The sequence below is a fragment of the Aspergillus sydowii genome (assembly GCF_001890705.1).
Source record: "Aspergillus sydowii CBS 593.65 unplaced genomic scaffold ASPSYscaffold_1, whole genome shotgun sequence".
Classification (NCBI taxonomy): domain Eukaryota; kingdom Fungi; phylum Ascomycota; class Eurotiomycetes; order Eurotiales; family Aspergillaceae; genus Aspergillus; species Aspergillus sydowii.
This window is the reverse complement of record NW_024467859.1, coordinates 1419131-1444255: the sequence shown is the minus strand read 5'-3', so window position 1 is coordinate 1444255 and position 25125 is coordinate 1419131. Positions and strand designations below refer to the sequence as shown.

Genomic DNA, 25125 nt, shown 5'->3' with positions numbered 1-25125 from the left:
TTAAAAAGACGTGGCGATGCTTTGCTCAAAATACGAGCAGCGGGGTCCCAAAAAGGAATAGCTCGAATTAGGTATTGTGGCCTGAGGAATCAGCATCGTTGGTGATATCCAACACATCGGTTCACCAGTCACCATCCTTGCACTGCACTACTCCGCTGAAAGATATGCCAGCTAAAATTATGCATCTTACCAGCTAACCTTTTGAATATTTCGGGGTTGAGATTACCAAATTTCCCAGACTCCAATTCAATGCTCGTACTTCGACATTCGAGTTGAAGCAACAGTGGTCTGAGAGACCGATGAAGGACCATGCTTGGTTGTACAAGAACAATATCATCGTCAGTGAACAACATATATTCTCCAACTTGAATACGCTTCTTTCCCTCTTTTTCGGTCTATCTCAACTCGCTGCCAAAATTTTGGTTGCCTACCTCTGTGGTTACTTTGCATCCTAGCTTCCATCTTTACCATGAGTGCTTCAATAATTCTCATGTCAACCGAGTCTGATGCATAGTCGCAATATCTGGGAGCTCAAGTTACTCTTGACATATGGACCAACTTCCGGTGCCCACAATGGCGGAACATTCTTGGCTGCCCTGTTGTCATTTGTCCGCCACAGGGCTTGAAAAGTTGAAAGACCGAGTTGATGATTAGCCACCATGTGGTGTCAAATGCTCCAACTGGTCCACTTTCCTCTCTGTTTATGCCTGCTAATCTAAGCATTGTAGTCAACCATTGCAAGGTATGACACTCTACGCAAGCTTAACTGGCAGACCCGAGGCATGCTTTGTGCGGGGCAAGCTGAACAAACCGTCTATTCTTCATGTGGTACAACCACGAAGTATTTGAGCCCACTACTAATCGTGTTCATTAGAGTATGGGTCTTCTGAACTACCCAACCCGTCCCGAGATTTGGTTTTGTTGGGACGAGGGATCTGCAAGGAATCCGAACAGATTTGGTTATCGCAGTGTGGAGGAAATTTCATCACATGAAAGCGACTATGACAAACTCGCCTTCCCAATCGGTAATTCCTTGCGAGCCTCAGACCTCACCCACTATGATAATATAAGAGACTCTGGAAGGTCCTCCTCTCATTATGCAGACGCTTCAGATATCGACAGACGAACGAGATTATCTTTATCGTCATGGCTACAAACGTCAGTCCAAAGGACTCCATGAAGTCCACTTGGCGCGATGCCGATAAGAGCGAGTGGTCTTACTACCACCATCTCATCGACTACCTAGATTTGTACCCAATCGAACGTGAAAAAGAGGTTCCAGTACACTCGAAGGACGAAAAGGTGGCGTATATGCCGCAGTGGTCGCAACACCGCTATATTCTCACTTACTCCGTTCTTCCACTCATCGCTCACCAAGTGCTTTCGTCTTATACCGGCTATAACCTTGGTCCCTTTGCCGCATTCAACTTCTATTTCCTCGCGTTCAACCTGTTCATCATCTACGAGGCAAAACTTCTTCGCCGGTTGGGCCATACATACGGCTTCCTTGACGGCGACAAGCACGAGCGTGACGGTATTCCCAATGTGGGCATCGCAAAGATTGTGGCATCACTTTACAAGACGACCGGATCGCGTCTCATCATGTCCATCTACCTTACCTACAACCCAAATCGGTTGCCTGGCGACACGAATTGGGCATGGCTCCCTCTCGAGATTGGCCTCTACGGAATCGTGCTTGACTTCTGGTTCTACTGGTACCACCGGGCGATGCACGACGTGAGCTTCCTGTGGAAGTTCCACCGTACGCACCACCTTACCAAGCACCCCAACCCCTTGTTATCGGCCTACGCAGACCACGAACAGGAATTCTTCGACATGGTGGGAGTCCCGTTCTTCACCTACATGACTCTCAAGGCGTTCGGACTGCCCATGGGTTTCTACGAGTGGTGGATCTGCCATGCTTATATCGCTTTCACCGAAGTACTAGGACACAGTGGCCTCCGTGTTCATGGTCTATCCGCTTCGACAATGGGTTGGTTGCTAACTTGGCTCGATGCGGATATTGTCATTGAAGACCATGATTTGCACCATCGCAAGGGCTACAGAAAGAGTCACAACTATGGCAAGCAGACACGCCTCTGGGACCGTATCTTTGGTACCTGTCACGATCGGATCGAATCAGTGAATGATAATATTGATTATGAGAACACCGCGCCGGTCCCGCTCTATTAACCGTCGCGTGTTGATGTAATCTGCGATGCAATGTGAATGAGACATGACAAAACATGAAATTATGCTAGAGGAATCTTGAATATTTGAATATTTGGTTTGGCCAAGAACCGCGTTGCTTTGCCTATGTTCGAGATATAAAACCATACCCTCTTATACAAAAATTATGTACATACAATTTTATGTTCCAGTTATTCTTCACCTTTTATAGAAAGGAACTCATGAATATTAATGGTCGACTCTATTGTCCGGCCATTCCTGTTACTGGTCGTTTGTCATTCTCGCCACTCTCCGATCACCCAACCCCCGCGATCCAATTGTGTCAACATCCCCATAGTTATGACTTCAGCATCAACCAAGGACCGCCTCACCGCATGCGGGGAAATGATATGTACACCAACTCAACGACCAATGACTTATTGTATACTCCTTTAGAATTTCGAATTCGTCGAGGACAATGCGAAGGTTCGCCCAACCACGGCTTTCCCAAACTCCCCACCAATATGTCCCTCTCCTCATACTCATGACCTCATCTCCGTCATACGGGTTTATATAAGGAGAGAACTAGACTGCAACTTCTCACTCCAGTTTATAGTCCAAACTTTATATCTCTGGTCTAATCTTCGCCGTATTACAGCACAGGAGAACTTACCAAGATCAAACTCCCACCGCCAATATGACATCTAGAATGAACCCAAACGTCAACCTCAACGAGTCGGAAAGCTTCACCGAACACTTCAATGAGAACGTCGATTACACCCGAGACAAGGCCCAGGCTACCTCTGAAGACATGGGTATGGGCATGCGCCAGGGCGGAGGCCATGAAGGCGAGAACGTCGCCCAGACCCAAGCTGATGCTCAGGCTCAGACCGGCAGTGGCATGACCACTAGCAGTACTGCCGCTTTTGGATCCGATGACCAGGTTGGTCGTTTCCCTTAAATTGATGATCTTTAGCATCTATTTACCCGATGGGGCCCTCCACTGTCTGTCTGCCTTGCCCTGGTCCGCCCTAGGTTGACTATTGGGCTGGGCGGTTTCCCCCTGCCTCCCTCCTACCGTCTCACCTCCCTGTACGATATGTTGGATACGCGGCACTGACATTCTTAAAGAGAGCCACAGAGGCCCAGACCAGCATTGACAGCACCAATGCAGGTGTGGACCATCGCCGAACGAGTTACTCGTTTACCGCGGATACTCTTGCCCATCCCGACTATAGGTACAGGACCGGCCCTGAGGAATAAAACCTTTTCCTGATGATTCCGGGGTGCTTAACGGGTGGGTGTCACCATATGATCAAATTGTGAATGCCAGCCGGCTGTAAATATCAGCTTGGGTATATTAGTTATCTGAATAATATTGTTTTTATTTGAGAATATGGGAAATATATATTCGCGCCTCAACCCACAAATAGTAGACAACGCCTTCGTAAAGTGATGAGCAATACAAATAGAGAACTCTTATTTTCAGATGATTCACGTCGTTTGTATATACTTTTTCAATTATAGGATGGATGAAGAGGCGACAGCAGTTATTAGCTCTGGGAGTGACTGCAAAAAGAGTAAAAAGAAATGCTCACACTCGGATTCGAACCGAGGATCTCATGATTACTAGTCATGCGCTTTACCAACTAAGCCATGCGAGCTGATTGGTTGAAATTTTGTTGAAATTGACACCATGAGCTCGATGAGCTTGGTATGGCTCTCTGCAATTGTCATTCGCTACCAGCCAGATGCAGTCCCGTTGTAATGCAGATCTCTACAGACTCCCTGGCATACCGCGGACGTGGTAACTTGTCTTTTCATACTTTATACTTCCGATGTACAAGAATATAAACGGTCAAATAGTGGTAATCGCACTTAGCGTTTTTCCACCACGGCGAATTTGCGCAGGTTTCCAGCCAAAACAAGGTATCTCGACTGCTGTCTGGGGAACCCCATGTTTGAATTATGATGGTTCTCAGGTCTTCCAAGTGCATACTTGAAGAGTTCAGGAATTTAGAAATTTTATCATAGACCAGTCAAGGTCATCCGAAAAGACGGCCTTACTGACCGGCCTTGTGATTTGGGCGCCATAATGGGCAACGTGGTGACTTCGTAATGCCACATTTGCTCGTGGTTTACTATTAATACACCCGGATATGCTGTTCCATAGTTTGCATAACTATATTCCCTGTGGTATGATATTTTTGGTAGTAGTTGACCCTTGGTAGAGCATTGATGACACAGGTGACTGGATCGCAACTCTCGATATCAAAATCGCATCACACAGCAAGACCAGGCATCACCGCTGAAATTGGCCCTTAATCCTGCTCGCATGGCTTAGTTGGTAAAGCGCATGACTAGTAATCATGAGATCCTCGGTTCGAATCCGAGTGTGAGCATTTTTTGTTCCTTTTTGAAATGTGTTCTGTGAGGTCCTATCGAAAAATCGAAAATTTTGATGGCCGGGTCCATTTTTTGATATCCGTCTTGTCGGAATGGTAGCCTCCGCTGATAAAGCCAATGTATGACTCCATTAACCAATCCGCTCGCATGGCTTAGTTGGTAAAGCGCATGACTAGTAATCATGAGATCCTCGGTTCGAATCCGAGTGTGAGCAAAGTTCTTTTTTTGACCTTTTGAACGTCGGTGATGTTCCTTTTTTTTGCCTTGTGGGACAAGGACGTTCTCAGCGAATTAGGTAAGAACCACAAGCACATTGTTGCCAGCTCCATTATTGCAAAGGCCACAGATTACACACAAGAGCCACGCACACCCCACACTGGTGCCACATTTAATTTCGTTTCAAGTTTCTCAAACCGTTGGCACCCAGGAAGGAATTGATCGTTTCGTCTTTCACACGCCCCCGCTGGGCGTCCAATCGGCCTGCGAACCTGCATCCAACCCCTGCATTCGGAGCCCACCTTGTTCCTGTATGACGATGGTGGCTTGCACTGAACGTTAAACGAAGATAAATCATTAGTCTCCAGCATCCGCGAACGTCAAGCACATGTTCCATACAGTATGCCAGGGTGGGTGGCATTGGCATTGGCACTGACACCTGTAAGTATGCCGAGGGGGCGACTTTTCTTGATCGTGCACATGATTGGGCTATGTATGTTACAGTCGACGGTGGAGGGGTTGGAGTCCTGGAGAGGAAACCTTATGCGTTACCACGAGCAAACCAAGTCTGGACGAGCCCTGTAAGGACGAAGGAAGTTAGACTCAGACTGACGGCAGTGGGAACCTGAAACTGTCGTCCGGTCAAGTGTTGCGGGCTTGCGGTCTTGCGGAGAACGCAGCCGTTTCGCCCCTGCTGATCTGGCACTTTACGGAGTAGTCGAAGTCGAATTTTAGTGGGGATACCGGTGGAACGGTACCAAGACCCAAAGCTTGGCGTACCAGTTCCTGTATTTTGTGCATCGACTCTTCGAGACTTCGTTTGGCGTTTAGGGTCGATTTGGTCTCTAGAGTCTAGACTAGGTAGGCATTTGGCTGGAAATTGAGACTGCTAGGAACCGTTCTCTGGGAAAGACAGGGCGAGATGGATGAAGAAATTAGACGAGATGCATCCTCTATAAAACTCTAAGAAATTAAACAATCGAATTCTAAAATACAAAACCGTAAACTGCATGAGTAATAAAAATCTGAGGCAACCACCAGTCCCAATAGTCGAGTCCTACAGAAAAGATCGCTGGATTGTCTGGGGGTGATCAATGATCATCATCTCCTCCGTCTCCAGGATGAGGGTCTAACTCATAGTCTGCTGGGGAGGAAGTATGGGATGTTTTGTTGCTCGTAGAGGTCCTTGTGCTCAGACTTGATGATGTCGGCACCCTTCTCACCAATCATGTAGACGGAGTTCTGGATACGACAGTCGGGGATGACTGGGATCACTGAGGCATCGGCAATTCTGAGGTTGCGAATTCCGTGAACTCGGAGCTTGTTGTCAACAACACCTTGCTGGATGTTCTTGGACAGACGTGCGGTACCACAAGGATCTATAAATCGAGTCACATTAGCACCACCCTAAGCAATACTATCCAAAGGGGGTAAACTTACGGAAACCAGTCTGGCTTCGGTCGAGAACAGCCTTGTTCATCTCCTCATCGGAGTGCAGAGGCATCTTCCATGGGTATTCGGCGACAACGATGTCCTTGAATCCAGCACCGTTGGTCAGAACATCGTAGGTCCAGCGGACACCTTCGCGCATGGCCAAGATATCGAGGTCATTGCCGAAGAAGTTGAGGTTGATGTTAGGCTGGACAAGGGCGTTCGAGCTGTTCAGGGTGACCTCACCCTCGGACAGGGGTCGGAGCAGATCGACAATGGTGGTCATGTAGTTACCTTTCTCGGGAAGGGGATAGTGCCATTGGAAGGCAGTACTGAACAGGCCGACGAAGTCAAGTTCGAAGTGAGGCTGGCCTGCGGGACCGAAAGGGTCGAGTCCACCGTTGGCAGCCTTGGCCTCACGGTAGGCAGGGTACTTCTCCAAGCGTTCATCAATGCGGGGGAATCCAACAAGCTCGAGAAATCCAGAACTGGCAGGGCCGGTTTTATCACGTTTATATTTAGCGATGGCCTGGTCATTAAGAGGACCGGGCCGGAGAACGTGATCATCTAGACCATATCCATCCTTGACCTGGAGCACGAAGGGCACAATGGGGTGGTCAAGCAGATGCTGACCAACGTGGGGAGAGTCGATGACAGTGTTGATTCCATGCTTAGCCAGCTCAGCTGCCGGACCGACACCGCTCAACATGAGAAGCTTGGGGGTCTCGAACACTCCCTGAGAGAGAATGACCTCGCGGCTAGCGTAGACACTGATCTCGGTGTTATAGGCCTGGCTGATGACAGTAACCCCGGAGCAAACGCGGGTTTCCGGATCAATGATCAAGTTCTTAGACTGAACTCCATAGAGAATGGTCACATTGGGCTTGTTCCGGAGGTAGAGGAAGGAGCCCTGGCGCTCACCCTTGTGGATGGTGTCAACGCAATGGGTGAGACCTCGCATCTCGCCCTCGAAGATGTCCTCAGTCAGAGGCTGGCCCTTGGAAACCCACGCCTGAGTGAGCGCATCACGGAATCCAGCCATTTCAGGGACTAAGTCGGCATGGGAGATCTGCACAGGGCCGCCGGTACCGATCTTCTTGAGATCAGCTGGGTAGAGCTTCTCATCATCGTGATAGGTAGCACACTTGCGCAGGTAATCCACGCAGCTATCCCAGGTCCAATCCTTGCCGCCAAAGGCCTCCCAGTCGTCAAAGGTGGGTTTTGATCCGGGGATCCAGGTAAAGTAGTTGGCACATGTACTTCCACCAAGGGCCTTTCCACGGGTGTTGGGCTTCTCAATACGTTCGTAGTCATCCCGCTTGATCATAGTTGTCTTGTAGGCCCAGTCATACTGGCTTCCACGGAGAGTGAAAGCCTTTGATGGCGTGGAGATTTGTTCGATCTGGTCGGGATTGGGGATACCAGCTTCGACCACGAGAATGCGGACATTGGGATTCTCAGCGAGACGACCCGCAATGGCATTCCCAGCGGTACCACCGCCGACGACGACAAAGTCGTACTCAGCGCCGTTAGAAACAGTTGCCATAACTGGATAGGAGTTTAAACTGATAGAAGGAATTGAAGATTGAAGATTGAAGGTTGGAGATGAAAATGTAAGATTGATTCAATGTCTTAAGGATTTGAAGACTTGATGTGTTGATGTGTTGATGTCCAGCAGAAATGGACGAGATAAAACGATGTTTTTATATTGCGATGCCTCCATGTCTAACTGAATCTTCATATTTGCCGGATTCCGAGGGATGACAGCGTTGATGCATGGATGCAGACGACAAATGCGCATCTCAGCCTGGTAGTGCTACTGGATATGGTTAGTTGGTTTAAACAAAAACAGCTCCAGTGTGGGTTTGATATGAGATCCACGACGGTTCTGACGGCTGAGCTAAACCCCTCATGAGGGGAAGTCTTCTCCAACTGCATTGCATGAGCTTCTCTGCCTGTGTATCATCCATTATTGATCCTTGTGCGTGTCGGTGTGGTGTCTAGTCCGGCAAAGGCTCGGCAATCGCTCGCAGAAGCCCGGAGATCGCTCGGCCCACGCTATTTTTTGACAGATTCAAACAAGCTCTCGGGCCGAGTGCTCAGTCCAAAGGTCCAGCCACTGACATCGATGCTGTTCCGAATTGCATTCATCAACACCCTGGGTCTATTGTGGATGCTATCACGATTCCAGTAGTTCTACCCCTCACGGTACATCGTCTTCGCGTTCCACTCTGCAAAAGTCTTTCTATGCTTTCTTCCCCTCATGAAGAACTATATCGGAATTATTTCGGTCGCTCAATGATGTCTTCACGTCGGAGTCTCTCGAAACGAATTAATATAAGGCTGCCCGTTCCCCTGCGGACAGAACATCGATATCATACATATTTGTAACACTAGATCGATAACTCGTCATGTCGAAACCTGTCTTCACGCGGGCCGAGGGCCAGCCAGTCACAGACCCATCTGTTAGTCAAACGCTGCCTACCTTTGGCGGCGGAGCCCATACAACCTTGGGTGATACACTGCTCATTGAGACACTTACGCATTTTAACCGTGAGCGTATTCCTGAAAGGTCAGTGCATACATAAGCCGCGGACTCGTCTTATCGTGGTTGAGGTGAGCTAACATCGAGTAGAGTTGTTCATGCCAAGGCTTCCGGTGCCTGGGGTGAATTTGAAGTCACCAACGATGTATCCTCCCTCACCTCGGCCAAGTTCCTCAATGGCATTGGCAAGAAGACCCCCGTGCTCTTCCGCCTTAGCACCACTGGTGGCGAGAAGGGCAGTGCGGACACCGTTCGTGATGTGAGAGGCTTCTCTGTCAAGTTCTTCACCGAGGAGGGCAACCACGACATTGTTGGAAACCACGTTGTAAGTTTCCATCCCATGGAACTACCTTGGGCGTCTAGTACTAATTCTCTCCAAGCCAGTGTTCTTCGTCCGTGACCCGATCAGGTTCCCGTCCCTGAACAGGAGCCACAAGAAGCACCCTGCTACCAACCGGATGGATCCAACCATGGTAAGATCTACTATTGAAATATCCATCGAATTGATGAAGCTAATCCTTTAGTTCTGGGACTTCCACGTCAACCAACCAGAGAGTGTACACGCCTTGATGCACCTGTTCGGTTCCCGCGGTCTCCCAGATTCCATCCGCCGAGTACCAGGATTCGGCGTGCACACCTTCAAGCTAGTGGCCGCCGACGGTCGATTCCGCTACTGCAAATTCCACTTCCGGCCGATGGCGCCCATTACTCACTTCTCTGAGCAAGACGCGGGCCGTATGGCTGGAGTAAACCCCGACTGGCATAACCAGGATTTGTGGGATGCCATCGCCCGCAAGCAGTTCCCAGTCTGGAAGCTATACGTGCAGGTGATGGAGCCTGAGCAGGCCGAGACGTACGGCCGTGCTCTTTTTGATATCACCAAGGTCTGGCCTCACAAGGAATTCCCTTTGATTGAGGTTGGCAAAATGACCCTCAACAAGAATGTACGGTTGCATCTTGTAGGACAGACTGAAGGAAAATATGCTAACAAGAAATGCAGCCGGAGAACTACTTTGCAGAGATCGAGCAAGCGGCATTCTCGCCGTCGAACATGGTCCCTGGAATCGCGATGACCCCGGATCCTAGTAAGTAGAAACTTGCCCTAAAGGGTGAATTCGACCGGACACTAACATCTCTTGTTCAATAGTGCTGCAAGCCCGCATGTTCGCCTACCCCGACGCCCAAAGATACCGGCTCGGAGTCAACTATACACAGCTCCCTCCTAACCGTGCAATCTGCCCCGTCTACGCACCCTACGAGCGCGACGGCATGGGAACAATCACCAAGAACTACGGCGGCGATCCCAACTACGTGCGAAGCGCATTGACTCCAGGCATCCCCAGCCAGGTGCTTTCCGACGTGCGGCACACCGAGCACATCGAGCAAAATGCATTCCTTGGCCAGAACGAGATTCATGTTGATGATTATGATTACATCCAGCCTCGGGATCTATGGAACAGAGTCTTCGATGAGAAGGAAAAGAATGTCTGGGTTGCGAATATGTCTGAGACACTAGAGTCTGTGCCACCTGGACTGAAGGAAGCTGTTCTCCAAATGTTCAGCAAGGTTGACCCTCGTATCTCGGAAATGGTAGCTGCCAAGCTGAAGAGCAGTGCGCATCTTTGAGTCAGGGTTTGGGGCTTCATGTGTTAATTGTAATGTATTGTTATGAAATAGTGCAGTATAGAGTAGAATGATTTCGAGATTAATTGGCGATTGTTATTTTGTTTGGTGGCCCCACAGATTCAATATATCGGGATTATATAAAAATTTTTCATGGCTTAATTCCGATAGACTTGAACCCTATCCACGGACGACCCCTAAACCGAACGGTCGAGGTCTATACTTACCACGAAACTATGAGACCGCTCGTGTCTTCTGCAATGTTACGTATACACCCTCGTTTTCCGACAGCGTTCCTCGGATTGGGTTCAATGCCGAACCATACGGACTGAAACACATAGGGTTATCGCGCAAGCAGAAACCGAACCTACCACCATGAACAGCGAGATCGCCCAGTGCGGTCTAGACTTGAGACGAAGGTCCAAATCTCCAAACAGAAGCCGAACTGGGACCACTTTTTTCGTGCAGTCTCTCCCCCGCTCCGTTCTCGACTCACCTCAAGAGTCGGACTATTCCAATCTCTTACTCCCTCACTCTCCTGTAAATAACCCCCAGGCCCCCAGGCCCACACCACGGGCATCATGGTGCCCGACATCCGTGACGGTCCACGGTGTATGGCCTGCGTATTATTGTGGCAGTGGCGGTGGCAGACAGCGAAGCACGCCTCAAACATCCAGTAGTCCACTAGGAGTAGCAGTACTAGGCGCAGTGCTGCCGTTGGATCCCGCCGGCTAACTATTTAGTACGTATTCTTGTCTCACAGAAAGTTGCTGTCCTCACTCCCCTCCACTTCGGCATCAGCCACCTAACTAGGCAGCCCTATTTACTGACAGTTGATTTGACCCGCGTTTTCGAGGAAAGGATTTAGCATTTCAGCATGACCTGATCGCCGTGGTTCGAGAAGAGTGGCTTAGAATATAAGGTATTTTTGGGTTCGGGTGGGCACTTGGCATGTTCTGCAACTTTTGTTGTTTCGTGACTTGGTTCACCTTCTGGGCGTTGGTTGTAGTCTGCATCATCTTTATCACACCACCATAAGTCTGTCAGACCGTTTTGAGTTTGACAATTGGCAATTGCTGCCGGTAAGAGTCTGCGTTTGTGTTGAAAAGAGCAGATTCCAAGACAACCACCCGATGAATTCTACTGGAACCGTAGAAACCGAATTTTAGCTGGCTGAAGCCGCATTTCCCTATCTCGGCAGCACGGTGTAGTTATCAAAGAGAGATCAAAGCTTGAAATCATACTGGCTCCGCACTGGGCTCAATTGCCACATCGCTTCGTGGTTAGCGGACTACACAGCCTCATCCGGTATAAAAATAATTCTCAAACATTGCATTCCTGCCCGTATCGGAGGAGACTGCCCAAAGTGGGTGTCGTATACGATACCTCCGGCCTTGATCGGTCTTCGGCCCTATACACGAAAAGACACAAACTGCGTAACAAGTACTTGGAATCAAATGCAAAATCGAAGTATCTATTGACTCTTCTTGACTCCTCGTGTATAAAAAAAGAATTTTGATGCACAAAAAAAAAAAAGAAATGCTCACACTCGGATTCGAACCGAGGATCTCATGATTACTAGTCATGCGCTTTACCAACTAAGCCATGCGAGCGAACTGAACTGAAGGGTTCAATTTTTGCTTTATAAGCCTAGGGATAAATATCATGTCGTCATCAACATTCTTGTTGTCAACGTTAGAGTTCAAAAAGGGTAGGTTATCCTTGAGTTGGACCGGGAACAGCATGATAGAACAAGACAGACCATTCCCATGGAAAGTTAAACAAAAATTACGCTTGTGGCTGCCCATTGCACCACGGAGGACCGTGGCCCTGTGAATGTCCCTGCGATATCGCCGAGGAGGCGGGAATTCTCGAAGAACAGCCAGGTTGATAGTCCGTATCCACAAGCTTGTCTGCACAAAGCCCACGCACCGTTAATCCCGACTTTAAGGATGGGTGGTATTTCCGATTTAGGAACCCTTTACCTTTCCTAGGAATTCGCCGGTTCGCCAATCGCCTTTTGTATTCTGCTGCCTGGAGGCGAATAAATATAGCACTGCGCAGCTGAGCCGAGAGTTAATATAATGGGCAGAGAATTGGTAGTGACTGAGCATGTAAATTGGTCCCATTCTCATTGAAAAACTTTCCTCCCTGTGGTGACATGGGACAAGACCATCAAGCCCATCGTCATTGCAATCTTTGACGGCAGGAGACTTTGGACTCGAGGAAAACAAGATTTCAATTGATTTTGTATTGCATAACCGTAAGAATCTAAAGTGGAGCCTACGGATTAGGGTGTTGACCCAAGAACCCTAGTTTGAGGCGCCAGACCCAACCGGAGAACACGATCCCGATGAATCAGCAGAGGACGCGCAAGCCTGCTTTACCTGTTTCTATTCTAACTGTAAGATACCAGTAACGCCATTTCCCCTGGCGGCTCCCCACTTGACTCCACCGCCTTCCGTTCGCTCACCCTCTTCCTCCATCCCAGCGCCCGACCATCCTTGGTTGATCTTCAAGCAATTCCCACCACCTGGCCCTGTTTGTTTCTCCATCTGCCTTTCCATCAACCCTTATTATTATCCATCTCTCCTGTCTACTTCGGTCTCGACTCATTTTCTCCTCGAATCGGTTCATTCTTTCGTTGAACCTAACACAACTCGAAACACCCCTCTTTCTCCCTTTCTTCGACCTCATTCACCCCTGTCCAACTCGGTCGCTCGCTTTACCCGCGCTTCCCCCAACGACCGACTTCTCCATCCAACCTCGACGAGAATCCTATTCTGATTCACGTCAAAAGAGATTCGAACGCTACTTCGGGGCTATATAATTCACTGTTCATAATCTCTAGAGGCTCCAGCCTATCCTCGAAATGGCCGCCCTCGCGGAACATCCGGTTGTCGCCCAGACGTCTTACGACCAAGATCTCGACACCTTCATCAACCTTGACCAACTCAGCTACACTCCTTCAGAACCAGCCCGCTCGAAAATTGGTTTAACATCACAGCCGTCGTTGCCTAACTCGGAATTTGCTTCTAGCGATGCACGAAGTGCCAGCTTTGCCTCGTCCAGTCAATCACCGGCCGCATTTCCGGCTCCTAGCCATCAATATGACGAGCACAAGCAACAGACAGGTCTCCCGCCAGGTGCCCTGGCTCAAGCCATCCCCTTCAACCAGATGCCTCAGATGGGATATGGTGGTGCAAGTCCCGGTTTCGCTATGAATGGCGACATGTTCCAACCACAGATCAAGCGTGACGAAGCGCCCCTTGACTTCAACTCTACCCCAACTCGAAACCTTGCAGAGATGGACCTTGAGGCCGACAACAACATGAACACTGTCCCTGGATACTTTGTTTCACCAAATGCCAATAAGAACCAATTTGTGGACCCTAATGCTCTTGGAGGTCAAGAGGTCGTTTCTATGGGATCTTCAACCCAAGTCGGACGCATGTATCCTGGTATGCACCAGCAAGCTGCCATGGCGAAGGCAGCTCAGCAGCAGAGACAGCACGACATGCTCCGTCAACAGCAGCAACAACATCAGGAACAGCTCCAGCAGCAACGCAACAACGCGACCCCTCAAGCACAGCAGCCCCAAGCCTCAAACGCAGTTGTTGAGGAACGGATCTCGCGCCTATTGCAGCAAATGAAGTCCGCTTCTGGAAGCCCTTCAGAGTCTTCTCCCTCTCCATCTTCCGGTGGTCATTTGTCCAAGTCCAAGAAGGATGAGCAGGACATGGATGAGGATGAGAGACTTCTCGCTAGCGAGGAGGGCAAGAAACTGAGCAGCAAGGAGCGCCGGCAGCTCCGCAACAAGGTTTCTGCTCGTGCTTTCAGATCTCGGAGAAAAGGTACACCTCGACCCTCCCATCACTATATGCCAAGTTTATCGTGTAATAACTAATTTTATCATATAGAATACATCGGCCAGCTGGAAAGCGAAGTGGCACAGAGAACCGACGAAGCCAACCAACTGCGCGTCCAGAACCGTGCTCTTTACGAGGAAAATGCTCGTCTTACCGATCTTGCTCGTACCCTTCTATCATCCCCAAACTTCTCCCAGTTCCTCGATGAGATGAACGTCAATGGTCTTTCCAGCGGCCAAGCACAACTATCGCAACAGCCTCAGCAGTCGCAGCCTCAAGTACAGCAGCCGCAGCCCCCGACTATGTCGCAGGCGCCAATGCAGCAAGCGAACATCCCCAAGGAGCCAGCTGCCAACCATGGCCAGCAGGAATATCAAATGCAACAACAAAACTCTCAGATGGGAATGATGATGGTTCCCAGCCAGGGTCTTGATGTTTCTACAATGAACATGAACAACGGTGGCTGGAACACTGGAATTGATGTCAACTTCGGCAATGCCTCCGTTTTCGCTGTCCTGGAAGTCCCTGAACCCCCTGTCGACACTGAGATCCTTTCTGGCAAATCGACTGGCTTCGACGGCCTGAACTACCCAGAGGCCCCTAGTACCAAGGATGCCCCGCTCGCCGACCGCTTCCCCGAAGAACAATCCGCGACCGACGCTGGGGACTTGAACGTGGAGGTTGATGAATCCGACCCCGTCCTTGCCCTATTTGCCGACCAGCCTAAGCAGTCCGTGTCGCAAATCTCAGAAGACTCATCGTTCGATGGTGTCGAGTCTGGCAAACCCTCCGCCTATAAAATTGTCGTTGAGGGCGGCTCCAAGGCTGATGCCAACCGACTTGCTTCCCTCTGCAGTAGCATGGAAGATGCATTCCAACGCGTTTCTATGCTCACTGCTCATCTTCAATGATTCCCCATATTGCATTGCATATTCAGTCGAGATTGTAAAATGTTCTGTTCTTGAATTTATTCTCTTTGCCCCATCCCCCGTTCGTGCTTCCAGTCCTCAGCACTGCTTCGACATGTAGACCAATACGTTTCCTTTGTCAATGTTCGAGTTGTCGTTCTCGAAAATACCTTTTTTTTTTTTTTATCCCGGTACCGTGTCTTTGTTATTTTTCTTTTATATTCTGGTGTTGGGGATGGTCCGGTGCGTTTTGGGCTGGGTTTATCAAATTTGTCTTGGGTAACTGGTAGCGATCAACCCTGGTCAGGGACCTGGATGACTATAGAAAGCAATGGAAAATTTAACCAAATGATTATTATAATTTTGCGCATTGGTTGGTAGTATCCAATTAACTGAATGAACATAATATCTCTAATGGTCGTATAGTATGGATGTTGTTGGCTGGCGAAGCTCCGGCCTTAAAAAAGATCGAGTGGCGGACCGGCGGCTCTGGTGTCAAAAATAATCAAACAAGTGAGACTCGGACCTCCAAAGTCCTCCCAACCCAAACACACCCCTTTCAGGGACCCCGATATTTCCAAATGCTTCTGTTCCTGTGATGGTTTCTTGTCCTCTCAAGTTCTGATTCATAATTTCTTATTCGATGGCCTGTACAGCCATCTCATTTGATCATTGACTTTTTTTTTTTGCCGACTGCGCAGCCTGTTCGCGTCACTCCTATGACTCTTTCTATGACTCCGCCTCAGCTTTTTTCTAGGCCCATCCGATCTGTCTGCCAAGTTGGCTTCCATCCGATTATTAGCAAGGCCGTTCACACGAGCCATCCGTGAACAGGTTCTTCGTAGTACCCATACCGCACAAAACAAACCCGCGATTCCAACAGCGGTCACAACTCGTGCGCTGCGTATCCCTCGCGCCGCCGAAGCGCAAGACCCGAAACGACGATACGTCCTCAGTAAAAAATTCCCTTCGAAACAGCGCAAAGTCCCAGCGGCGGCAATTATCCCCATGAAGTTCTACTACCAGATCGTGACCACCCCGACGGCGGATACGCCGGGGACGGTGACTCTCCTGCATTTTCCGAATAAGCGATACCTGTTCGGCCGGGTTTCAGAGGGGACCCAGCGGGCTATGACGGAGAATGGGGCAAAGTTGAGCGGTATCTCTCAGGTTTTCCTCACAGGGCCCATGAGTTGGAATAATTCCGGAGGGTTGATCGGGGTGATCCTTACGAAGGCCGATGGAGTCTCTACCTCGATGACTGCGCAAGAGGCTGTTGAGCGCGAGAAGGAGGCGAATCGACAGAAACACGGCGGGCAGCAACCGCTCGGGAAGTCTGGAGCGAAATTGCAGGAGCAGCCGGCCCAACCTGGAGCCGGAGAGGAGCAGCATGATTTGACTGTCCACGGGCCTCGGAATCTTGCTCATACCCTGGCGACTGCTCGGAGGTTTGTCTTCAGAAAGGGATTACCGGTGTATACGAAGGAATACGATACAGAAGGTGTGTGGGGTGGTCAGGGTAATGCAGACGACCCTTTTGAGACACCGACTTGGTTTGATGAGAACATTAAGGTCTGGGTTATGCCCATAAAACCGTCGTCAGCATCGGGCTTTTCGAGCCCAAGAAAGAGGAGTCTCGATGAGTTCCGGGAGGAAGCTAGTCAAGTGGTGGAAGTGGACCGGAAGAGCCAGGATCAACTCGCGAGGGAGTCCGTCGTTGCCGACATGTTTAACTCAGACTGGCATCTGGATTCCCTGGAAGAAACCCGCCTTGCGGATGTCAAATTGCCCGCGCAAATATTTGTGCGTAATCCGGAGACGAAAGATCTGGAGAAGTACACGGGACCCCTTCCTGGAAATGGCACAGAGGTTCCCGAAATGAACGTGCTTGTCCGAAAACCCTGGCCTGGTGCCTCTATTGAGAAGATTCCTACAGCGCAAAGATGCGACGAAAGTTTATGCTACATCGTCAAAAATCACAATCTCAGAGGAAAGTTTGATCCGAAGAGGGCTATGGCCCTAGGTGTCGAAAAAGGGCGCAATTTTGGTATGCTTACCGCGGGTGAAAGTGTGAAGTCCGCAGATGGAAAGGTGATTACACCTGAGATGGTCATGGAGCCAGCAAGGCCTGGAAAAGGTCTAGCAGTGATGGACTTGCCCTCCTCGGAGTATGTTCAGAGCCTCCTAAGTCGGCCGGAGTGGAAGTCGCCCTCCGTGATGAGCAACTTAGAAGCCTTCATTTGGATATTGGGTCCGGGCGTCGGGGATGATCCTCGCCTTCAGAAATTCGTTGCCTCGATGCCAAACTGCAAGCACATCGTTTCGAGCCAGGATTATTGCCCGAACTACCTAGCCCTGCAAAGTGCTGCTGGATCGGCGATTCGCTTGGCCCGGTTAAGGCCCGACAATTATGCAGTCCCCGAACATAACAACGATGCTCGCTTTCTGCAGACGCTGTCTTCTATAAACCCTATATTCGCTGAGAGCCAAGTGTCGTCTCCATACCTGCCAGCGGAGCCTGGACTTATCGTCAACATGGAACCCGAATTTAAGATCAATACTTCCGAAGTCGTACCCCGGTTGAACATTCCCACGCTCCTGGAAAAGATGCCATCGACTGCTGTACGTCGCGCAGATATCATCAGCAAACGGTTAAGAGCACCAGATCAACTTAAAAGGCTTGAGCAATTCCAAAAGGACCTCCCAGGTGCCGATGCGGAGATTTTCACGCTTGGGACCGGGTCATCTGCACCATCCAAATATCGAAATGTCTCTAGTACTCTGGTCCACGTTCCAAGCTCGGGATACTACCTACTTGACTGTGGCGAGAGCACACTTGGCCAGCTTCAGCGTCAGTTCAATCCCAAGAAGCTTCGTGAAGTTCTTCAAAACCTACGGATGGTCTGGATTAGCCACCTTCATGCGGACCACCACCTAGGTATTGTCTCAGTCCTCAAGGCGTGGTACCAGGAGAACTACCCAGACGGAGTTCCACTCTCGAACGCAATTGAGCCTTCCATTAATAAGATTCTGGAGGAAAAGCGTCTGTTCGTCGTGTCTGACGGCATGATGGTTGAATGGCTGGAGGAGTATGCCGGCGTCGAGGATTTCGGCTTCTCAAAGCTCATACCTTTATGCGCCAGCCCATACCGGCATGATGGTAAACTCAAGACAAGTCTCGTCTACCGCCATTGTCGCGCCGACGGCTCCTATCCCAAACGGGAACTTCCAGAGTCAAAACCTGCGCAAACCGAGCTGAGGTACAACAAGGATGATCCAACAACCTTTCTGCTTCGCAAGGCCACGGGCCTTACAGACCTGTTAACAACTTACGTCTCTCACTGCCGTGGCGCCATGGCTGTCTCACTCGTCTTCCACAGTGGATTCAAGGTCTCATTTTCAGGCGACTGCCGACCTTCAAACACTTTCGCGGAAATCGGAGAAGACTCTACCGTCCTGATCCATGAAGCCACTTTCGACGACAGTATGGCCGGTTCCGCCATTGCGAAAAAGCACTCTACCACTGGCGAGGCTATTCAGATTGGGCGTCAGATGCGCGCCCGCGCCATTCTCCTCACTCACTTCAGCCAGCGATACCAGAAGATAGCTGAGGTCGAGCAACATGATGCAAACGAAAAGCCGAAAGCGACTGAAACTCCCCAACAAGGGACACCAACGACAACAGCAGCTCCGGACATCCCTCTTGATAACGACGCCCAAGAGGACCTAACGTCGGGCCACCGTTGGCCCCGCTACACACCGGAATCTAAAAAGCCAGCACCGGCTGTCGTCCCCATCGTTACGGCGTTTGACCTTATGCGTGTGCGCGTGCGCGATATGTATACACTCGGGGCATACGCACCTGCAACCGAGAGACTTTTCACCGTTATTGAGCGCGCCGGAGCCCACGATGCCCGATTAGCTAGTCTAAAACAGCAGCTCGAATCCAAGAAACAGGGCAAGAACAAGAAAAGAAACAAGAATCAGAAGGGCAAATCTCCGCCAAATGGGAAAAGAGGGGCCAGCAAAAGCCGCTCTCCGTCTCCGTCCCGTCAACTGTTAGAACCAACGCCTTCTATTTGGGATGCCCCTGAGAGCGAGAGTGGTTGGAGCTCGAGTGACTCTGGAAAGGGTGCTTCGTTCTGATAGCCCTGGTATCTGCAGCGACACAGGGGTTTTTTGATGAAGTGGGATGCAACAGTTGAGACTAGAGTCTTTGCTTGAAGGAATTATGATAGGGACATGTTCGATTTATATCTTTACAGTTCTCTTCTCTTATCTTTCTTTGGGATAAAGATGGTGTACATCCATGTTGAATTGCTGAGAGCGTATATACACCTAGACAGCTTGTATAATACCCATATATATACCCCGTTCTTCCTCTCTGAATGGTGCTCCCTAGATGTTCTGCTCAACCCCCATGTCTTCTCCCAATAACGCTGTGCATAGGGTCTATGTATATACTTAATAGGGAAGTAGATTAGAGAGCCCTGGGGAACGCATGACTCATGTACACTATCAAATTGGATCTGCATAAGCCAGTATATACATGCTAGTTCCCTGTAAGCCTCGCCTTTCTATTACGTATTACAATGTATACTAGTAATATGGCGTCCACACCCAAAAGTCGAAGTGGATCTAGAACCCAGAAACAGCCTTCTCACTATCACCCTTTCCGTACATCCCCTCGCCCAGGTTCTGAACGCACTCGTTCCTCCAGCTCTTCGGCGTGAACTTGTCAACAATCTCCTTGAAGGCGTCCAATGTACAGAATGTGTCGTCGCCGGGCAGATGATTCTGGGGCTTTGCGGCACAGCCGGGGATGCGGACCACCTCGTCGTTGTAGCGGACACGAACGTAGTGTTTTTGGAGGGACTGGCGTGCAGAGTCTGGGAGAGACGAGAGGGGTGCGCGGGCTGTCGGAGAAGGGGGAAGATGCGTTTTGCTAGTTGCGGACGAAGATGATCCGGACAGGAAAGAGAAAAGACCACCGCCTTGTTTGGATGCAGTCAGCCCAGTGCTCGTGTTAGGTTCGGCCGTTGAGTTTGCAGGTGAGAAGAGTTCAACGGCGAGAGAGGAAGTGAAAGGAGGCCATCTGCCATCAGAGGCGCCCAGACTGCCGAGAATTGCTGCGAGGGTGGTATCGTGGCATCCGCTCATGGCAAACTTGATCGCTTTGCCATTCTCCGCAGAAGATCCAGAAGCGGCGGTTTCGCTGCGCCAGCCGCCGTCCACAGCGGTGGTGACCATGCGGTCGACGACGTCGCCCATCAGAGCACCGATGCCGAGCTTACGGTACTCTGTGCTCTCGTTGTACCCGGTGAACCATTCATCGACGGCAATATTCTCCATGTATGCTCGAGCCTTCTTGTTGTAGAACTCCGAAGGGAGCTTTGTAGCGGGTCCGTGGGCATCTGTTGCGTTGATTGTATCCTGAATACCTGATAGACGTGGGTGAGAGTCCACAGCCACTCGTTGTGAATGTTCAGGCATCCATTTGCCATAAACACTGTTGATATAGTCCATTTCTTTAGAGTCGTTCCCTGGTTAGGAATAGATGTTAGTATCAAACAGGGTTTCTGGGTTGGTTGGTGCATACATTTTTGCGCAGCTCTATCGGCAAAAAGTCTAGCAAGCTGCCTGAACCGTCGGCAATTGCTTTCGTTGGGGAAGAGAGTCTCCTCGGACACTGATCGACCCACGATAATGGGTGGCTTAAGGTCTTCCGTACGGGCACTGGGAGGGTACATTCCCCAGAACGCTTGTTGAAGAGACTCCAGAGCTCTTGGAATGGTTGTCGCACGCAGGTACATGTCTTCCGTGTCGGCCTTGATCTTCGGCATGAACCCGAGTTGGTTGACGTAGAGGTTCCGCAGACGTTGGCCGAGCTGGTAGGTTGTCTCACGTCCTTTATCCGTTAACTCACCGTGTTGACTATTCAAATATCCATTAGAATGAGATGTACCCCGCTACATGGTGCCTCTAGGCCGTAACTTGCCAAATGCCTTCAATGTTACCACCTGCACCGACAGTAACTATAGTTTCATCATTATCACCGAAAGTTTCCATCTTCCTTCGCCATTGAAAGCCGTTCCAGGATGAGAGGTCCTCATTACTGCCGGCCATCTGGACCATGCGGCGGGCAACATTGCAGTAAGGCCAGTCTTAGGTGGGGAACGGAAGGGTCAGCGGGTAATGTCGAATAACGAGGATCAGGATTATAGGATCAGATACATGGTAAAAGCCCTGCCTAGAAGAAATTAGCTCCAGAACCCCTAGCTCTATTATGAATGAAATCGGGCACATACACTTTCAAACCGTGAAGATACCGGTGTGCGCTCGCCTGGAAGATTGGAGTAAGTCGCTCGATTTGCGTTAAGATCGAGGCTGAAGAGGATCAGTCCGTACCATGTCGCAGAAACTGAGTAGAGATTAGCTGGGAGTTCTCTCGAGGGGGCCATTTCTCGGAGCGAGAGATCGACACGTACAACTTGAACCAACTGGAGCTTCAATTCCTTCGGGTAGAGCTTGTTGATCTCCTCCTGGGAGTAAGGCTCACGGGGGGTAAGGGTCGTCATATCGCGGTAAGGGTGCCAAAGTACCAGACACGATGAGAGTGTGAAGAGAACGAAGGAAGTTCCCTGGAGATTGAGTCGGAGAAGTCACCGAGACCGCGGGTGAGCCCAACAATGGGCGGTGATGACGCAGAAGCAGCAGCCAATCAGCTGACCGGCTGCCATCACCTGCTGGCGCTGTATAAAGGGCGCATTTCTTTTCGAGTGCCGAATAGTTTTGCTGTTGATTCTTCACTGGCAGGGTGAAGTGGACTTGCAATTTCCAGTGATGTCTGCATCATGGAAACTGACGCCCGCCAAAACTCAAACAAGCAAGTTATGTACATAACCCAAAGCGTACATAACTCAAAGCGGACAGCACTACGACCTCAAACGCCAAGCCTTCTTCCCCGGCTTATCGCCAAAGCCCACGACTTCAACATCAACCGGTCTATCTCCTTCACCCCTCGTCTTTCCTGTCCTACCCAGCCAATTGAACTGTTGCCTGGAGGACGGTAGTCTTGCCAACTCAGACTTTTTCTTCCCCTCCGAAACCAGTGTCTCCGAAAAGAGAGCCGCCATCGGCAAATAATCGCTGTCTCTTTTCTCCGCACCAACTCCGCCTAAACGTTGTATGGATGCTCCCTTGTGCCTCGATGTGTACTTAGGCAACGAGCATAAGATATATATTCATATCCCATTATCCCCTCGAAGTTGACCCAATTGTCCTGTGCCCAACATGGGTGTCATGCTCTGATCCCCCGCCCGTCTTTGTTCACCTGCAGCGACCCACTGAAAAGCGCGGGCCACATCGTTTGCAAAGACATTGAATTGTCTCAATGGTCTGTATTTAATCCCGTGGTGCTTGCGAAATTGAATACTCCCGCATCATCGGATTTTAGAGGTTCAGCTCCGAAAATTGTTGCTGTTTAATTCATAACAATCGGGTCAACACTGAACAATTCCTTCTGTCTTTTGGCTGGCTCTAATCATCACCACCAGACGACAACAAATCTCCTGGTAGGTCTACTCGCTTATGACTTGTACGTCAACAGTTGGTTTACTTATAAGGAACTAACAGGGAACGGCATATTAATCTTGTGGTACCTCTATTGAGACTGTGATAATTGGGACACCATGGAGGTAAGGGAAGCTCATTCCATTATTTGCTCTTTCCTTCGAAAACTAGATATTCTTGACTTTGGATCTTGTTTGTGGTGATGACGCCCCATCCAAATGTTTTTGCGCAACCTCAATTCAGCAGACCGCCACCCTTGGGGGAATGCTCGACATTTCCATGGCTCTATCACAGAGCGGGAGGGCTGTTTGTCTTGGAGGACCGGGAATTCAACCCGGCCTAGAAAGGCATCTATTTAGAAACACCATTATCTCGCAAAGATTCTGCCAGTGATAAAAACTTGAGCCCAGCTGAGGAATTTCTACAGGTCGCGAACGCCTCTGCCGGACAGCCTACGCGGGCTAAATCAAACAAGCCTCAAGATTTTAAGCCACGTCTTCTCCTGATGGGACTCCGTCGGTGCGATTTTTTTTCTCTCTAAGAATTTATCACATTTCGACATTTCTAACTATTTGTAGGAGTGGAAAGTCATCCATTGCTAGCGTTGTCTTTCATAAGATGCCCCCGAACGAAACCCTATTTCTAGAGTCTACCACGCGCATCCAGAAAGATTCAGTCCAGTGAGCTCGCTAGCGTTTTGACTTTATTGATTTTATTGATTCTGTTCTAACTTGGTGCCACTAGCTCGTTTATGGACTTCCAAGTGTGGGATTTTCCTGGTCAGTTCGAATATCTTGAGTCGTCATTCGATCTCGAGGAAATATTCGGAAGCCACGGCGCTCTTGTTTGGGTTATCGATGCACAAGATGACTATCTAGAGTCTGTTGCTCGGCTCAACCGTACCATTCTGACAGTCCAGCAGTATTATCCCAATATCAACATCGAAGTATTCATTCACAAGGTGGACGGACTGTCCGAGGAGTACCGTACGGACACATTCCAAGACATTGTCCAGCTTATTTCTGATGAGCTTAGCGATGCTGGATATGAGAATGCACCTGTCCACTATTACTTAACCTCAATCTACGACTATTCGGTTTTTGAAGCTTTCAGCAAAGTTATTCAGAAGCTCATCCCCAATCTGTCGACTCTGGAGAACCTGATCAACACCTTATCGAACAATTGCGGCTTTGAGAAGAGTTATTTGTTTGACGTTCTGAGCAAGATTTATATTGCTTCCGATACTCGACCTGTCGATATGTCCTGCTACGAGATGTGTTCGGATTATATCGATGTGATCGTAGACATATCCGAGCTTTACTCCTGGGATCATCCTGACCGCAAGCCAAAAGGCGACCAGAACCAGGAAGCCGAAAGTCACGTTGCACTACATGATGAAACTATGATCCATTTAATGGAGATGAACAAGTACGTTGTCTTAATATTAACTTGTTTCTCGTTAATAACCCCCTTTAGGTATCTCTGCCTTGTCTCTGTTATCCGCAACCCCGAGGCCAAGGAAAAGAAAGGTCTAATTGACATGAATTGTCGCACATTCCAACAAGCCCTAAACGATGTATTTTCTCGCAGCTGGGAACAGGAGCAGGAAGCAGAACGCAATCAGGATTCAGAGGAACAACCGCATGTGGGAGAGCCGCCCACAAACAACTTTTTGACATTATGATTGCCCTTACTCAAACGCCCCTCATGCTATATCACCTGCGCTTATGATAAAAACCCCGGGTTCGGTATTTCCCCGAGCTATTCATCTACTTCGGCTTGATGATCGGCGGAGTGGTGGATTGAATTGGTGAAACTCTGGATGGAAAAAGTGCGCTTACGCATGACCTTGAACTAGGGATAAATAGTGAATACTACAGGTAAACTAGACATAATAAGATAACCGTAAGAGAACCGCAATCCAATTCACTAGGTATCTGGTTCAATGGCATATTTACGGAGTACTTGTGGTAGAATTTGCCAGTGAAAAACGGAGGGTATGCCGAAAAAAGAAAAGCACCCCACCCTATGGATCCCGGAGGGCGGAACGATATTTCACCGAAAATGCTAGAAAAGACCGTCTCGAAAAAAAGTTTCTCTTCTTTCTCTCCCAAACACACAACTTGAAGTTTCCTAGTATTTGAGGAACTTCCTGTCTTTTTATGCCATCAGAAGATTCAAATGTAGAATCTGAGATGCGTATATTATTGACACGACCTTATTCATCGTCTTCCTCCATTTTTGCAAACTTATGGTAAGCCCTGATTGTCACCACTCAGTCTTTACGCAAAGCACCTGGCCCTTTCTGTTATTTTCCCTCTCCCCCCAATCTCGATGATGAAAAACTTTTCCACATTCGCAGTTTCCACGCTAGCCGTCGCCTTGA

The 25125-nt window shown here is 49.4% G+C and overlaps 7 protein-coding genes and 4 non-coding genes across 11 annotated transcripts; 7 read left to right on the top strand and 4 right to left on the bottom strand.

Annotated features, from left to right (window-relative positions):
* The first annotated feature begins 689 nt into the window (after positions 1-689).
* On the top strand, positions 690-2475 carry ASPSYDRAFT_38434 (sterol desaturase family protein). The gene is made up of 2 exons (XM_040845720.1): positions 690-742; positions 875-2475. Exon 2 carries the CDS (start codon positions 1147-1149, stop codon positions 2191-2193), a length of 1047 nt encoding a protein of 348 aa, XP_040707582.1. The 5' UTR covers positions 690-742; positions 875-1146; the 3' UTR covers positions 2194-2475.
* On the top strand, positions 2420-3407 carry ASPSYDRAFT_38433 (uncharacterized protein; the record flags this gene model as incomplete). Its single annotated transcript, XM_040845719.1, has 2 exons — positions 2420-3112; positions 3301-3407. Coding segments are annotated over exons 1-2 (353 nt in total), but the record flags the coding sequence as incomplete, so codon positions are not given.
* A 353-nt stretch (positions 3408-3760) lies between these two features.
* Positions 3761-3833, bottom strand: ASPSYDRAFT_t5. The gene has a single exon. It is a non-coding gene; the product is annotated as a tRNA-Thr (tRNA).
* A 665-nt stretch (positions 3834-4498) lies between these two features.
* ASPSYDRAFT_t27 lies at positions 4499-4571 on the top strand. Its single transcript has one exon. It is a non-coding gene; the product is annotated as a tRNA-Thr (tRNA).
* A 145-nt stretch (positions 4572-4716) lies between these two features.
* ASPSYDRAFT_t28 lies at positions 4717-4789 on the top strand. Its single transcript has one exon. It is a non-coding gene; the product is annotated as a tRNA-Thr (tRNA).
* A 1136-nt stretch (positions 4790-5925) lies between these two features.
* ASPSYDRAFT_53413 (GMC family oxidoreductase) lies at positions 5926-7768 on the bottom strand (the record flags this gene model as incomplete). The annotated part of the gene is made up of 2 exons (XM_040848682.1): positions 5926-6170; positions 6232-7768. The coding sequence occupies 2 exons, from the start codon at positions 7766-7768 to the stop codon at positions 5926-5928; spliced, it is 1782 nt and encodes a 593-aa protein (XP_040707580.1).
* A 580-nt stretch (positions 7769-8348) lies between these two features.
* Positions 8349-10526, top strand: ASPSYDRAFT_38430 (catalase). Its single transcript, XM_040845718.1, has 6 exons — positions 8349-8794; positions 8858-9092; positions 9148-9240; positions 9292-9711; positions 9768-9852; positions 9915-10526. Exons 1-6 carry the CDS (start codon positions 8634-8636, stop codon positions 10391-10393), a joined length of 1473 nt encoding a protein of 490 aa, XP_040707579.1. The 5' UTR covers positions 8349-8633; the 3' UTR covers positions 10394-10526.
* A 1404-nt stretch (positions 10527-11930) lies between these two features.
* ASPSYDRAFT_t4 lies at positions 11931-12003 on the bottom strand. The gene has a single exon. It is a non-coding gene; the product is annotated as a tRNA-Thr (tRNA).
* An 858-nt stretch (positions 12004-12861) lies between these two features.
* Positions 12862-19313, top strand: ASPSYDRAFT_191534 (uncharacterized protein; the record flags this gene model as incomplete). Its single annotated transcript, XM_040843648.1, has 3 exons — positions 12862-14244; positions 14311-15114; positions 16051-19313. The coding sequence occupies exons 1-3, from the start codon at positions 13263-13265 to the stop codon at positions 19311-19313; spliced, it is 5049 nt and encodes a 1682-aa protein (XP_040707578.1). The 5' UTR covers positions 12862-13262.
* A 57-nt stretch (positions 19314-19370) lies between these two features.
* ASPSYDRAFT_1154633 (putative acid phosphatase) lies at positions 19371-21745 on the bottom strand (the record flags this gene model as incomplete). Its single annotated transcript, XM_040840008.1, has 7 exons — positions 19371-20710; positions 20767-21136; positions 21162-21331; positions 21402-21417; positions 21476-21510; positions 21576-21588; positions 21656-21745. 7 exons carry the CDS (start codon positions 21743-21745, stop codon positions 19806-19808), a joined length of 1599 nt encoding a protein of 532 aa, XP_040707577.1. The 3' UTR covers positions 19371-19805.
* A 1113-nt stretch (positions 21746-22858) lies between these two features.
* ASPSYDRAFT_25820 (GTR/RAG family Ras-related GTP-binding protein) lies at positions 22859-24423 on the top strand (the record flags this gene model as incomplete). The annotated part of the gene is made up of 5 exons (XM_040844210.1): positions 22859-22864; positions 23083-23258; positions 23318-23419; positions 23484-24167; positions 24216-24423. The coding sequence occupies 5 exons, from the start codon at positions 22859-22861 to the stop codon at positions 24421-24423; spliced, it is 1176 nt and encodes a 391-aa protein (XP_040707576.1).
* Positions 24424-25125: the final 702 nt, after the last annotated feature.